This window comes from Nyctereutes procyonoides, unplaced genomic scaffold (assembly GCF_905146905.1).
Source record: "Nyctereutes procyonoides isolate TBG_1078 unplaced genomic scaffold, NYPRO_anot_genome, whole genome shotgun sequence".
NCBI classification, from domain to species: Eukaryota; Metazoa; Chordata; class Mammalia; order Carnivora; family Canidae; genus Nyctereutes; species Nyctereutes procyonoides.
In genome coordinates this window covers 483,531-497,275 of record NW_026575154.1, presented here as the reverse complement: position 1 = coordinate 497,275, position 13,745 = coordinate 483,531, and the positions used below count along the sequence as shown (strand labels likewise).

The 13,745-nt window shown below is 42.0% G+C and overlaps 1 protein-coding gene across 3 annotated transcripts in view; it reads right to left on the bottom strand.

The window, feature by feature from the left end:
- The window catches only part of EIF4E (eukaryotic translation initiation factor 4E), a 103,760-nt gene that overhangs the window by 42,450 nt on the left and 47,565 nt on the right, over positions 1 to 13,745 (bottom strand). Inside the window, exons 1-2 of one of the 3 annotated variants that reach the window (XM_055313288.1) lie at positions 2,033 to 2,534; positions 1,000 to 1,046 (exon numbers count right to left, since the gene is read on the bottom strand). In XM_055313288.1, coding sequence (XP_055169263.1) covers positions 1,000 to 1,017 — 18 coding nt within the window. In that variant the 5' untranslated portion in view covers positions 1,018 to 1,046; positions 2,033 to 2,534. The other 2 variants (XM_055313291.1, XM_055313289.1) reach the window with 2 other exon arrangements.

Below are 13,745 nucleotides of genomic sequence, written 5' to 3'. Positions count from 1 at the left end.
GGAGAACGGACGGATCAAGACCCATCCGCATTCTCGGAGCCGTGCGCACTGCGCGGAAAAGGATGAATGAATGGAAGACAGGCGCGTGTGAAATGCAGCAGGTCCGGCCGGCAGCAGACCAGCAGCAGCCGCGATCAGTAGGCCTCGCTCCTCCCCCTTCCCTCCTCCATGACAGCCCAGTATCAAGCATGGAGCGGAGAGGACAATGTGATCCCCCTTTCTCACCACCACCACCCTTCACCCTACTCCGAGAGCTCTACCGCGCAACACGAGGTCCTCCTCCCCACCCCAAACCTTTCTCGCCTCCCCTGCCGCCAACCCCGGCAACTCTCGGGCGCGCTGGAGTAACATGCGCTTGCCCCTCTCGGCTCCCCCTCGGCTCCCCCTCGGCGAGGTCGGAGCTTCTCCGCGCGTGCCGCGGCACCACTCCCGCCCGCCCAACCCACCCTCCGGCAACGCGCGCCCACCGGCTTCCCTGGCCCACCGGTCTGAAGAAGACCCGCGCGCGCCTAGCACGCGAACCCCGGGGCTGGGGCTCGGGAGCCAAGGAAGCACGGCAAGGCTGCCCCGGAGCTCCCTCCTCCATCTCATTCCAGGCCGGCTTGCCGCCCACCCTTCCTGCGGATCCCGGCGCCCGCTCGGAGCCAGTCCTGAGCCCCTCCAACCCCAAGACACAAACCGCACACCCCTAGCCGAGGGCCCCCAGCACCCTGCACCCTAGCAGACGACCTCGCGGAGCCGCAGGAGGCTCCGTGCCGCCCCTCCCCCACCCCGCTCCCCCAGCTCTCGGGCCCCCACTGGAACGTGTGCGCTACACGCCGCCGCGGCCAGCCTCCCGGGCACTCCCGGTCGCCCGCGGAGAGGTCAGGCCCGAGGAGAGGGGGAGGGGGCAGCAAGAGGTAGCGTGCGCGCCGGGAACGCCGCCCCGCGGGGTCCCCCAGTCCGAAGGGAGACGGAGCGCGGGGACCGGTGGGGGTGGGGGCCAAAGGCAGTACTCACCGGTTCCACAGTCGCCATCTTAGATCGATCTGATCGCACAACCGCTCCTGAAGGGGGGGGTGAGAGGAAAAAAATGAGATTCAAACCGGATTGGCCGGCTCCTGTCCACGTGACGGACGCGTCCGTTTGGCCCCGGCGGCGCCTGCGCAAGACTGCGGCTGCGTGGGGAACAAGAGGCTTCTGGGAAGTGGAGTCTCTCTCGCTCACTCCCCCTCTCTCTCTCTCTCTCTTTTTTTTTAAGGGCAAAGAAGTTTAAAAAAAAAGAAAAAAGAAAAGAAAGAAAAGACTGGTCACGTGGCTTGGTGGGTAGGGTGCGCGGTTCTCGGCGGCGGACCCCGGCGTGCTGGAGGTCGGTGTTCAGTCCCGTGCTCTTCCGCCCGGAGAGCTGCTGTCGCGCCTACTGGCGGGCATGCCGGCTGCGCCCTTTGTTGCCCTGTCCTCCCATCTTCCCCGGAAAGTTGGGCGCTGCAGGCTCAGCGCGCGCAGGGAGGCTTCATTTGCTTAGCTGAGGTCCCAGGACAAGCTAGCTGCCTGTTTATCTGGATTTTGTTTGGCTTCCCACCATTTTCTCTGGCTTTCAGGAAGAGGCGGCGATGGAGAGTCGTGGGGCGAGGCAGCCGGCCCTCCCCCGTCCCCCGGCTCTGCTAACGCTGGGGGTCACTGCGAGCGGCGGGGGGGGGGGGGCGAGCCGCCCGCAGTACCCACTTGCCACGGGCTGGGGGAGGGGGATGCACCCAGCTCCCGAGATTAAGAGCTCAGGGCTGAACCTTGAGGGGAAGGAAAAATTATTTGAAAGTTCTGCCCGGTCGGTGCCACTACTCTCCCTTGACGTGAGTGGAAATAGCCCAAGTCCAGGTGCCAGCCAGGGAAGCCACTCCGGGCCCCGCTGACTGAGCCCTGGACTGACCCTCCGGAGTTAGTTAGGTCCGTCAACTAGGACTCCTGACGTTGACTCATTCCCCTTGGGCAAGTGACTGGATCATCCGGCGCCTCAGCTCTCTCATTTATGAGCCACAGATGATAATACACTTACCTCACAAGGGTGTGCTGCGGTAAGGATTGTAGCCTGCTTTGAAGACGCATCGGACTCGATAAGCGCTTATCAATAAGCTTATTATCCTCGTGCCTCCCGAAGGATAAGCTGCCTCCCCCGGTGTTACCGTAAGCCGCCGCGTTTAAAAGTCTTTCTTCTGCTTACGTTGTTACGCTATTGTGTACGCGAACGAGACCTTAAAGTTTCAAAGCAGCCCTTTTCTGTGTTAGTGTAGCTACTACCGTCCACAGAGGCTCTAATGTTCAGGAAAATGGTGTTATGTTCGCGACAATCGCAACAATTAGAAGTCTGTCCTCACCCTGGCGTCCTACGTGTCCTTCTCCTCTAAGACACCGTGCTGTTATTTCTTAAGACCGTGTTATTCTGTACAGTCTGGCTAAAACAAACGGAGGTAAATCTAACAGAGCACTACTGTGAAGTTCTACTGAGGACGACGGTGTATCGTTACTGTTTTCCACGCTTCTTAAGAATGTTAACGCTTGGGGATCCCTGGGTGGCGCAGCGGTCTGGCGCCGCCTTCAGCCCAGGGCCTGATCCTGGAGGCCCGGGATCGAGTCCCACGTCGGGCTCCCTGCATGGAGCCTGCTTCTCCCTCTGCCTGTGTGTGTGTGTGTGTGTGTGTGTGTGGTGTCTCTCTCATGAATAAATAAAATCTTAAAAAAAAATAATGTTAACACTAGAAACATCAGTATAAGCAGGCTGCCTGTGTCTGCCTGCTTATAGTGCTGCTGGTGTCCAGAGCTGTGTCATAGCTATTATTGAGTACATAATGGTTGCTTGAGTTGACTGACACATAATTGAGGCTGTATGTGCAAAACCATTGCCTTTTCATATGTGTTGGTTTCCCTGGATGTCAGAGGTGATTTTTCCAGTCAGCTTAGCTCTAGTAGTCATAAAGTAGGTGGAATTCTAAATAAGTAAGTGAATGAATGAATGAATTTCTACTTACAGGGACTATCTACTGGTACTTAAACTATCCAAAGTAATTACAATTGATCTCGGTGATATCTTCTATAGTATCTGGTTATCTTCCTTTTCTTTTTTAAAGATTTATTTATTTATTCATGATAGACATAGAGAGAGAGAGAGAGAGAGAGAGAGGCAGAGACACAGGCAGAGGGAGAAGCAGGCTCCATGCAGGGAGCCCGACGTCGGACTGGATCCCGGGACTCCAGGACCATGCCCTGGGCTGAAGGCGGCGCTAAACCGCTGAGCCACCAGGGCTGCCCCTAGTACTTCTTTAATACATGTATATGCTCCTATTCTTTGTATCTTAGTTTATTCCTACTTTGGATACACTTTGTTGCATGTGTTTTATGGCACATTCATGTGTCTTTGCCTAACATCACCATTAGATTTACCATGTCAAAGATTTAGTGATTAGATTTTTATCTATGTGTCTTTGTGGTTGTATTGTTTTTGTCAATCTGATTTTTTTAAATTTTTTATTTATTTATGATAGTCACACACACAGAGAGAGAGAGAGGCAGAGACACAGGCGGAGGGAGAAGCAGGCTCCATGCACCGGGAGCCCGACGTGGGATTCGATCCCGGGTCTCCAGGATGGCGCCCTGGGCCAAAGGCAGGCGCTAAACCGCTGCGCCACCCAGGGATCCCCTGTCAATCTGAATTATGCAGAGTAGAAATGTTATACTTTATTTCCCTATTAATCTACAAAAAATTACATTTGTCGTCTTACCATCATACTCATGCTTATACTTAAGGAAAAGAAAAGGGGCAATAAAGAGATCTATGAAACAGGGTATGGTATTGAAATACTAGTCTATTTCGAGTTAGTTAATACATAACTAATGGCCCAGCATAGTATCATGGTAACTGTTACTTATGAGTCTGTGATGAATGGTTATCATTTAGCATGTATAAATAGTCATGATGTTTCCCTGCATAATATATTCCTCAAGCTGGTATGTTACTAGCCTTTATAGACTTAACTCATGGTAGAAGATTTTAAATAATTTGATAGAATACATCAGTTTTTATTTATTTACCTCTTTGTCATCGGAACTTTATTTAGGTTTTCTAGATAATCAGAGTCCTTGTTTTGTTGAGCATTGTTCAACTATGGTTCAAATTGATCACATCTGTTATAATCAATCCTTCAAAAATATTATTGCTCTACTTTCCGGGATTTTTTTTTTTAATGCCTGGAATTTTAGGCAATCTGTCCTTATTTGATGCCTTCTTTAGCCTTTCTTAGTCTCTGATCAGCATTAAGCAACCATTTTTCTTAAAATGAGTAGATCTTCCGACAGAAGATACGAAATTGCATAATAAAGTAAAATATTACAGTAGTGGCTGTTAACTTTAGATATAATCTAAAGCAACCTCTAACATTAACATTGAGTTTTGGGGGTTTTGTTTTGTTTTTTTTTAACCTTATTCACTCTCTTTTTAAACTTGCTCATACCTTAAACTCTATTTTTTTGTTACTATCACTTTCTACAGTGATGTTCCTTTAAGAAAGACCTAAGGTGATGGCTTCGGACAGGATAAGTAATCTTTTAAATTATGGTTGCCTAGTTTAGTATTTAAGAACATGAGCTGTAATATCAAATTATCTAATTTGTAATCCAAATCCTACTACCTACTATATGACTGTATGCGGATTATTTCATCTCTTTGTGCCTCATTTTTTTTGATAATTTTTTTTAAAGATTTATTTATTTATGAAAGAGAGAGGCAGAGACATAGGCAGAGAGAGAGAGAAGCAGGCTCCTTGCAGGTAGCTCAATGTGGGACTTGATCCCCGGACCTGGAATCACACCCTGAGCCAAAGGCAGATGCTCAACCGCTGAGCCACCCAGGCATCCCTGTGCCTCATTTAAAAAAAAATTTTTAAGTAGTCTCCACACCCACCATGGGGCTTGAACTCAAGACCCTGAGATTAAGAGTTGCATGCTCTACTGACTGAGCCAGCCAGGAACCCCATCTTTGTCCTTCATTTTTGTCATGAGTTAGAGGGCCAGAATAATAGTACCTCTATGATTAGTGTGAGAAATAAGTGAGTTAATCTATGTAACATGCTTAGAATAGTTCTTAGAACATAGTGAACCCTCAAAAAAAAAAAAAACCAGTGAACACTCGATGTTAATTATAATTATCATGCTGTAACATTGTAGTAACATGATTTTCTTCTACTTTCTAGTTTGGTCTAATATGCCTAAGAATTCTTTTATGCAGAGATCCAACCCCAGCCCATAAGCTTTAAGGATACTTTAAGCTTTCAAAGTCAAGTAACATTTATCAATTTCCTATAACATACCAACCATTTTTCATATCAATTACTTCATTCGACTTTTACAACAATTATGTGAATTATGCATTATCATCCTCATTTTATAGATAAAGAAACAAATGCAATAAAGTTAGGGGACACGCAAATCCACACAGCCGGTGGATGTCAAACCCAATTCTCTTGACTCAAGATTCTTTCCTCCATACCATAGCAGCTTTCTTTTGATAGATTCTTCCAAATGTCTCTTCCTTTTCAAAGGACTTCTAATACTGAATTCATTTACAGAACTGACAAACCAAGTACTAAGTCAGTAATGGGAAATGTGTAATCACAGGCAGATATTTAAAGCACATGGAAAGCCCAGTCACTTCCTTCCTGGACTGTAAAATCTGCTTGGCATCCTAAGTCATAGAAATATAAATAGTTCAGTACCCATATAAAGAAGTGTGACTAAGAACCAAAAGGATGCAGCTAACAAACACCATAACAAGCACTCATTCATCTAATAAATGAGACAGTAACATAGTTCCTTCCCTCTTTTCACTCAGGTCTCTGTTCTGATGCCATCTCCTAAGGGAAGACTCCCTTTACTACCCTAAGTTAGCATGCTCATTACTCTTTATCTCCTTACTTTGCTTTGTTTTTCTTTTTCTTTTTTTAACATTTTATTTATTTAGTCATAGAGACACACAGAGAGAGAGAGAGAGGCAGAGACACAGGCAGAGGGAGAAGCAGGCTCCATACAGGGAGCCCGACGCGGAACCCGATCCCAGGTCTCCGGGATCACACGCTGGGCTGGAGGCAGCGCTAAACCTGTTGAGCCACGAGAGCTGCCCTTGCTTTATTTTTCTTCAGTCCACTTCATTACCCTCGCTCTATACCCAAGAGTATATATATATATATATATTTTAATTTTATTTATTTGAGAGAGAGGGAGCATGAGCAGAGAGAGGGGCAAAGGGAGAGGGAGAATCAGACTCTCGCCTGAGCAGGGATCCCAGGACCCAGAGATCATGACCTGAGCCACGCAGGCATCTCACCCAAGAGTATATTAAACACTGTTTAATTAATTGCAGGTTGTCTCCACTATTAAAATATTAGTTTTTTGATGATTTGTAGGTAGATAACAAATATTTGCTAACAAATATTTGGGAAAATTCAAATATAATTTAAAAAACTACATAAAATTTCTAGCCTGAAAACTAATAATGTAAGTAATAAAAAATTACTATTTGCCAAGCACCATGTTATGCAGTTTACTTGCCATGGTAATAACCTCATTTTTTAATAACCTCATTTTATCTTTAAAACAACATTCTGAGATAGATAAGGATACTGAGGTTAAATAACATTCCCAACAGCACAGTTTGGTCTTCAGGGCTCTTAACATTATATAATATTGACTGGATTGTGATTGGACTGTCTAGTAAGTGAGATCATTGAAATAATGAGAAAGAAATAATCTGCAAAGAGTACATGAAAAATTCATGTAAATGGTATGTTGGGCAACAATAAGGTAACTCCCAAAATGAACTTAATTTACCTTTTAAAACTGAAATTAAGAAAAATTGTAAGCATATGAGATGAAATCAATAGTATTTAGAAATAGTCTACAAGATTGTAAACACCCAAAATTCAGGGAGGCATGCTACATATGTGAGTAAATGCTTGCATTAGTGGGTGATAGATGGCCTGCTTGGTATCTATAAAAAAGAAATCTAGAATGACAATATTTGACGATCTGTCTCTAGCATTGTTCGGCAGAAAAGGTGCTCTGGTAGAAAAATATGGATCTCTGGTCCATTGTTCTTCATTAGACACCAACCGTACAACTAATTCACAACTAATTCACCTTGCTTTGATTCCAGGTTCACAACCATATGGTAAGCTTATCTTCCCATATTGATTTATAGAAATGTAGGACTGGAAACACAAATATCCAGATCCATAATAGTTATACATATATTGCTCAGAGTCCATTAATTTTTTTTTTTTTAATTTAGCTCTACATCCAACCTGGGGCTTGAACATTACCCTGAGATCAAGAATCATATGCTTACTAATTGAGCCAGGCAGTCACCCCAGAGGCCCTTTTTTTAAAAAGTATTTATTTATTCATGAGAAAGACAGAGAGGCAGAGAGAGCAGGCTCACTGCAGGGATCCTGATGTGGAACTCAATCCTAGGACCCCAGGATCACGCCCTGAGCCAAAGGCAGCACTCAACCACTGAGCCACCCAGGTATCCCCTGCCCTTTTTTTTTTTAATAGTATTAAGGGGTTTTTTTTGTTGTTTGTTTTTTATAATCATGGTCTCTGAGCTTGGCAAATGGAAATACTCCCGCAGAATGAATTTTCTCTGTGTCCTCAGATTTTTTTTTTTAATTTTTAAAAAGATTTTATTTATTTATTCATTAGAGACACAGAACGAGAGAGAGAGAGAGAGAGAGAGAGAGAGAGAGAGAGAGAGAGGCAGAGACACAAGCAGGGGGAGAAGCAGGCTTCATGCAGGGAGTCCAGTGTGGGACTTGATCCCCGGTCTCCAGGATCACGCCCTGGGTTGAAGGCGGCGCTAAACCGCGGAGCTTCCGGGGCTGCCTTGTGTCCTCAGATTGTAATCATTCTCTGAAGAAATGTCAGTCTGTAGGAATTGTCTGGATGGCTAATCAGCCTTCGGCCTTTTTATATTCCAACTGCATCTTTAGAGATCTGTGAATTAGGAATTTTTGGCTTATCTGCCTCTAAACTAATTTTCAGAGTTTGAGAGATACCAATCCTTGTTTAGGAAGTTGCTTAAAAACATGAGATATACTAAAAATTCTGATATGACCCTATGTGTTTCAAGTAGCCAATGGAAAACCATGATTGTCTTGCTAATATGAATTATAAATTAATACTAATAATATTCAAAGAGCCATTTGTATCTTGAAAAAAATGAGAAATCACTATTAAAGACATGCTATCTGGGGAAAGCTTTTGCCAGCTCTACAGGTGCATTTATTTATTTATTATTATTATTTTTTAATATTTTATTTATTCATGAGAGACACAGAGAGAGAGAGGCAGAGACACAGGCAGAGGGAGAAGCAGGCTCCATGCAGGGCCCCCGACGTGGGACTCGATTCCGGGTCTCCAGGATCACACCCTGGGCTGAAGGCAGCGATAAACCGCTGAGCCACCCAGGCTGCCTTACAGGTGCATTTAGTACAAATTAAACAATAGCATTCAGAGTTCTCAAATGGAAAGTTAGGAAACAAGGGTCTATACTTTATTGTATCAGTACCTGAGATATTCAGGTTTTAAGAAGGGGTAAAAGGTTTGATCCAGATGTATTAACAGACTAGATATATTTGGCTTGTAAAAACTGACTTCTAGGAAATGAGAAAATACCATTTTGAGCCGAGTTCTGAAACAAACTGTTAGTTTAATTGCCAGGCAATTTATGGAAATAGCACCTTAAAAAAATAATCTGACCTTTAAAAGTTCTTCGTTATATCCTTATAAGCTTCCTCCCACCCACCCCTGCTAAGTTGAGATAATTTATTCAGATGAAAGTTAAATGTGGTAACTATTCCATTTTACAATAAAGTAAGATGGCAAGGTGAATAAACACAATATTATTTTAATAGGGCTTAACTTTTACATTCTGTAAAATTTTACATAAATTTTACAATCCAAAAGAAAATTTTGGAGATATATAGGAAAATATCAGCAGCTGTTGTTAAAATTAAAAGGTCAAGGGGAAAACAGTGTTTTGTTAAATACAAAAAACTGGCTAGGAACACCTGGGTGGCTCAGTGGTTGAGCCTCTGCCTTTGGCTTGGGTCCTGATCCCAGGGTCAAGAGTCAAGAGATCAAGTTCCACATCAGGCTCCCCACAGGGGGCCTGCTTCTCCCTCTGCCTGTGTCTCTGGCTCTCTCTCTGGGTCTCTCATGAATAAATAAAACCTTAAAAAAAAAAAAAAACCTGGCTAAATATAATACTTGAAAAGCAGAGCAATCAACAGTACTTGACTGAAAATATTTGAGTGAAAGCCTTTAAATATTTTAGCTTACTTTTTGTCTTAAAAAGCAATGTTACATTCTATGTCAACTGTACACATAAAGCTGTTTGCTTGTTTGTTTGTTCTTTAAGATGAAAAGAGAATGTTGGAGAAAATCCTGCTATTTTCTAAATCTCAAGTGCTGACAAAGAGGAGTGCCTGGGTGGCTCAGTCTGTTAAGCATCTGACTCTTAGTTCAGCTCAGGTCATGATCTCAGGGTCGGAAGATGGAGCTCCATAGGCTGTGTGCTCTGTGAGAAGTCTACTTGTCCCCTTCCCTCTGCTTCTCCCCTGCTCACCTCTCCCTCGATTTCTCTCAAATAAATAGATAAGTAAAATCATTTTAGAAAAATAAAGTACTGATAAAGAAACTTGGAATTATGTTGCTGTTTTGGGAAATTAAGTCAGATATCTGATAGGAAATAACATTACTTAAGTCTGGTGCTTAGCTCATTAAAAAATCACACCCACACAAAGATCAATTTGTTTTATTGTTCATTTGCTTTTTAACTTAGAGTTGGACTTTAGTAAATTTCACTTTGGGGTTGGAACAACAGACTAAATCAGTTTGCATCTACAAACTTTTGTTTTTCAAAATGGTTTAGGAACCTGAGCAGAATTAGAACTTTACCAGAAGAGACTCTTAATCATAGGAAACAAACGAGGGTTGCTGGGGGTGGAGGAGGGGCACGGACATGGTAACTGGGTGATGGGCATTAGAGAGCGCATGTGATATAATGAGCACTGGGTATAAGACTGATAAACCACTGACCTCCACCTCTGAAACCAATAATATATGTTAATTAGTTGCATTTAAATCAAATTAAAAATTTTAATTAAAAATTTTAAATAATTAAAATTGTTATTCTTGTTATTTCTTATTGTTCTTCCCCTTGGTGATTTTTATTTTATTTATTTTTTTAAGATTTTTTTTTTCTTTATTCATGAGACACACAGAGAGAGGCCAAGATGTAGGCAGAGGGAGAAGCAGGCTCTCTGTGGGGAGCCCAATGCGGGACTCAATCCCAGGACCCCAGGATCATGACCTAAGCCGAAGGCAGACACTCAACCACTGAGGTGCCCCGGTTGGTGATTTTTAAATGCACTTAATCATATGTAATGGTTTCATTTTAAACACAATATAACAATATTAAAGAAAAAAACTTTTTAAAGATGTATTTATTTGAGAGAGATTGCATGAGCAGGGGGAGGGGCAGAGGGAGAGAATCTCAAGCTGACTCCCCACTGAGCATGGAGCCCAACGCAGGGCTCCACACTGGGCTTGATCTAGATCCCACAACCCTGAGATCACAACCTGAGCCAAAACCAAGAATCAGATGCTCAACTGACTGAACCACTCAGGCACCGCAAGGAAAAATAAAATTTTAAAGGAAAATTTCTTCTACTCCAATATACCCAACATGCCAACATTTGATGTTTTTACAATTGTAGGGCATATGCAATTTTGAACTCTGCATCTTTTCCCATGATTTTTTTATTGCAAATATTGCAAATTGAACATTGGTTACAGACCGGGTAACATTTTTAAACATTTTATTTTGAAAAATTATGAAACCTATGGAGTCATTTTAACAGTAAATGCCCACAAATCTTTCTAAATTTGCCAATCATTAGAATGTTGCCTTGTCTCTCAATATTTCTCTCATTTTTTTTTTAAAGATTTTATTTATTCATGTGAGACACACAGAGAGAGGCAGAGACACAGGCAGAGAAAGAAGCAGCCTCCTCACAGGGAGCCTGATGTGGGACTCAATCCCTGGACTGGGATCATGCCCTGAGCTGAAGGCAGACACTCAACCACTGAGCCACCCAGGCGTCCCTCCATCATCATTTCTAAGTCATTTAAGAGCAAAATGCAGACACAATGACCTCTAAATAGCTCAGCATATTCCTCTTAAGTATAAAGACATTTTCTTACAGAGCCATATAATTAATGACATCACGAAATGTAATACTAATACTAATACTTTTATCTAAAATATATAATCACGGCAACTCCGGGTGGCTCAGCGGTTTAGCGCCGCCTTCAGCCTAGGGCGTCATCCTGGAGACCCGGGATGGAGTCCCACATCGGGCTCCGTGCATGGAGCCTGCTTCTCTCTCTGCCTGTGTCTCTGCCTCTCTCTCTATGTCTTTCATGCATAAATAATTTTAAAAAATCTTTAAAAAATAATAAAATAAAATATATATTTGAATTTTGCCAATTGTTCCAATAATTACTTTCATAAAATTGTTTTTCTTCTAGCCCAGGACCATGCATTGCATTAGTTGTAGTGACCCTTAGGTTTTCTTTAATCTGGAATAATTTCTCAGTTTTTCTTTGTCTTTTGAGATATTGACATTCTGAGGAATAAAAGAGAGTTGTTTTGAAGACTATCACTAGGGACGCCTGGGTGGCTCAATGGCTGAGCATCTGCCTTCAACTCAGGTCATGATGCCAGGGTCCTGGGATCAAGTCCCATATCAGACGCCCTGCATGGAGATCTGCTTCTCTCTGCCTGTGTCTCTGCCTCTCTCTCTCTCTCTCTCTCTCTCTCTGTGTGTGTGTGTGTGTGTGTCTCTCATGAATAAATAAATAAAATAATAAAAAAAAGAAAGTAAGACTATCCCTTATTTTGGTTTATCTGATTATTTCCTTACCACAGTTTGACACTCCTGATAAGATTATTGTGATCTTGTTATGTTGATACAGTATTTTTGGATTTGTGCATTTTTGATGGAAATACTATATAAGTAATATTGTGTCCTCCCTAGTGTATCACAACATTGGTAACATTAATGGCTTCAGAATATTCCACTGAGCAGGTGTATTAGAATTCTTTTACCCAATTCCCCACAGTTATATATTCAGGTTATTTCCATTTTATTCTGTTATGAATAATGCTCCAATACATACATTCATGAGCAATTTTTTTTCATATTTTAGGAGATTCCTTCAGGATGGATTTTCAGCAATGAAATTAAACAGTTCATAAGATGCAAACAAAATGTTCACTCTTTATACATATTGGAATTCACACTGCTCTCTAAAAGTGTTATATTGTCATAACAGGACACACAAACTTATCAGCATTCAGTGTTAAAAATAATTGAGAATATAGTGTTAATAATTTTTATCAATAGTTTCTATATTTACTTATTCATAGACTTTACCTTTGTTCTACTTTTTATTTTGGAAAATTTTAAATCTATAAAATGTTGAAACACTATAATAAACACCTGTAAACTTTTCATCTAGATTCTCTGGTTGTTAATCTTGGAATCAATAAGGATAAGAATATTTGTGATAATTAAAAAATACGTTGCAGCCAATGGGGCCTGTCCCTCTGAATTATGGAAATAGTAGGACATGAAGTCTTTAGGTACAAAATAGATGGGCAGCCAACAAGAACACGATTTGATTTGTACTATCAAAAAATTATGATGGATGATAAGGCCAAAGGCAGTTGTATCAATAAAACATCACAATTTAAAAAATTCAGTTATGATTAACATACAGAATTCTATTAGTTTCAGGTGTACAATATAATGATTCAATAATTCTATACATTTCTCAGTATTCTTCAAGATAAATGTACTCATCATAATCTTTTGCCCAATTCCTGAACCTGAGCCAGTTTTCAGACCTAAAATCCATTGAATGAAAGAGGGGAGTGCCCAAGAGAAAAGAATCATGTAACAGGGAAACAATTTTCCCAGTCCTTTCTCAAATGGATCTATCACCATTTATTTGGGTAATTGTACACCTCAGAGAAGGGAATACCTAAATATTTGTAATACTGTTGACCTCAACAGTAGTACATTACTTTGATACCCAGAGCCCTGAAAAATCCTCCTGGCTCCCCCTCTTAGAATGAAGGCATATGGAATTCAAGTAATAAATGGAATCCCAGTTAGTGTCTAGCTTACAGTAAATCCACGGTATCAAGAGACCCACCTAATCATTATTTTACCATTCCCCAAAGATGTAACTGGAAGAGTCATACTTGATAGTTGGAACCTTGGCTCTTGGGAGAAAAGATTTTTCATAGTGGTAAAGGCCAAGTGAAAACCTCTGAAATTGCTCCTCCTCCCCCACTGACTCCAATTAAGATAGTAAGCCAAAAGCAGTATATTTCTGGGAACAATGGTGATAAACCAGAAGACCTATAATGATAGAGGTGTCAACGGTGGTAAAAGATACCATGTGGAATTTTTTGCAAGCTGCAGTAGGATACTCCCAATGCAAGCCTCTGGGATTCCAGAACAAGGCCACAGCATTTGCAGCAGAGAATTTTACTCCTTTTGAAAAACAAGTTCTGGCATGCTGTTAGACCCTGATAGAAGGGAAGTACTTGCCTGTGGGACTTCAAGTGACCATATGGTTGCAACTAC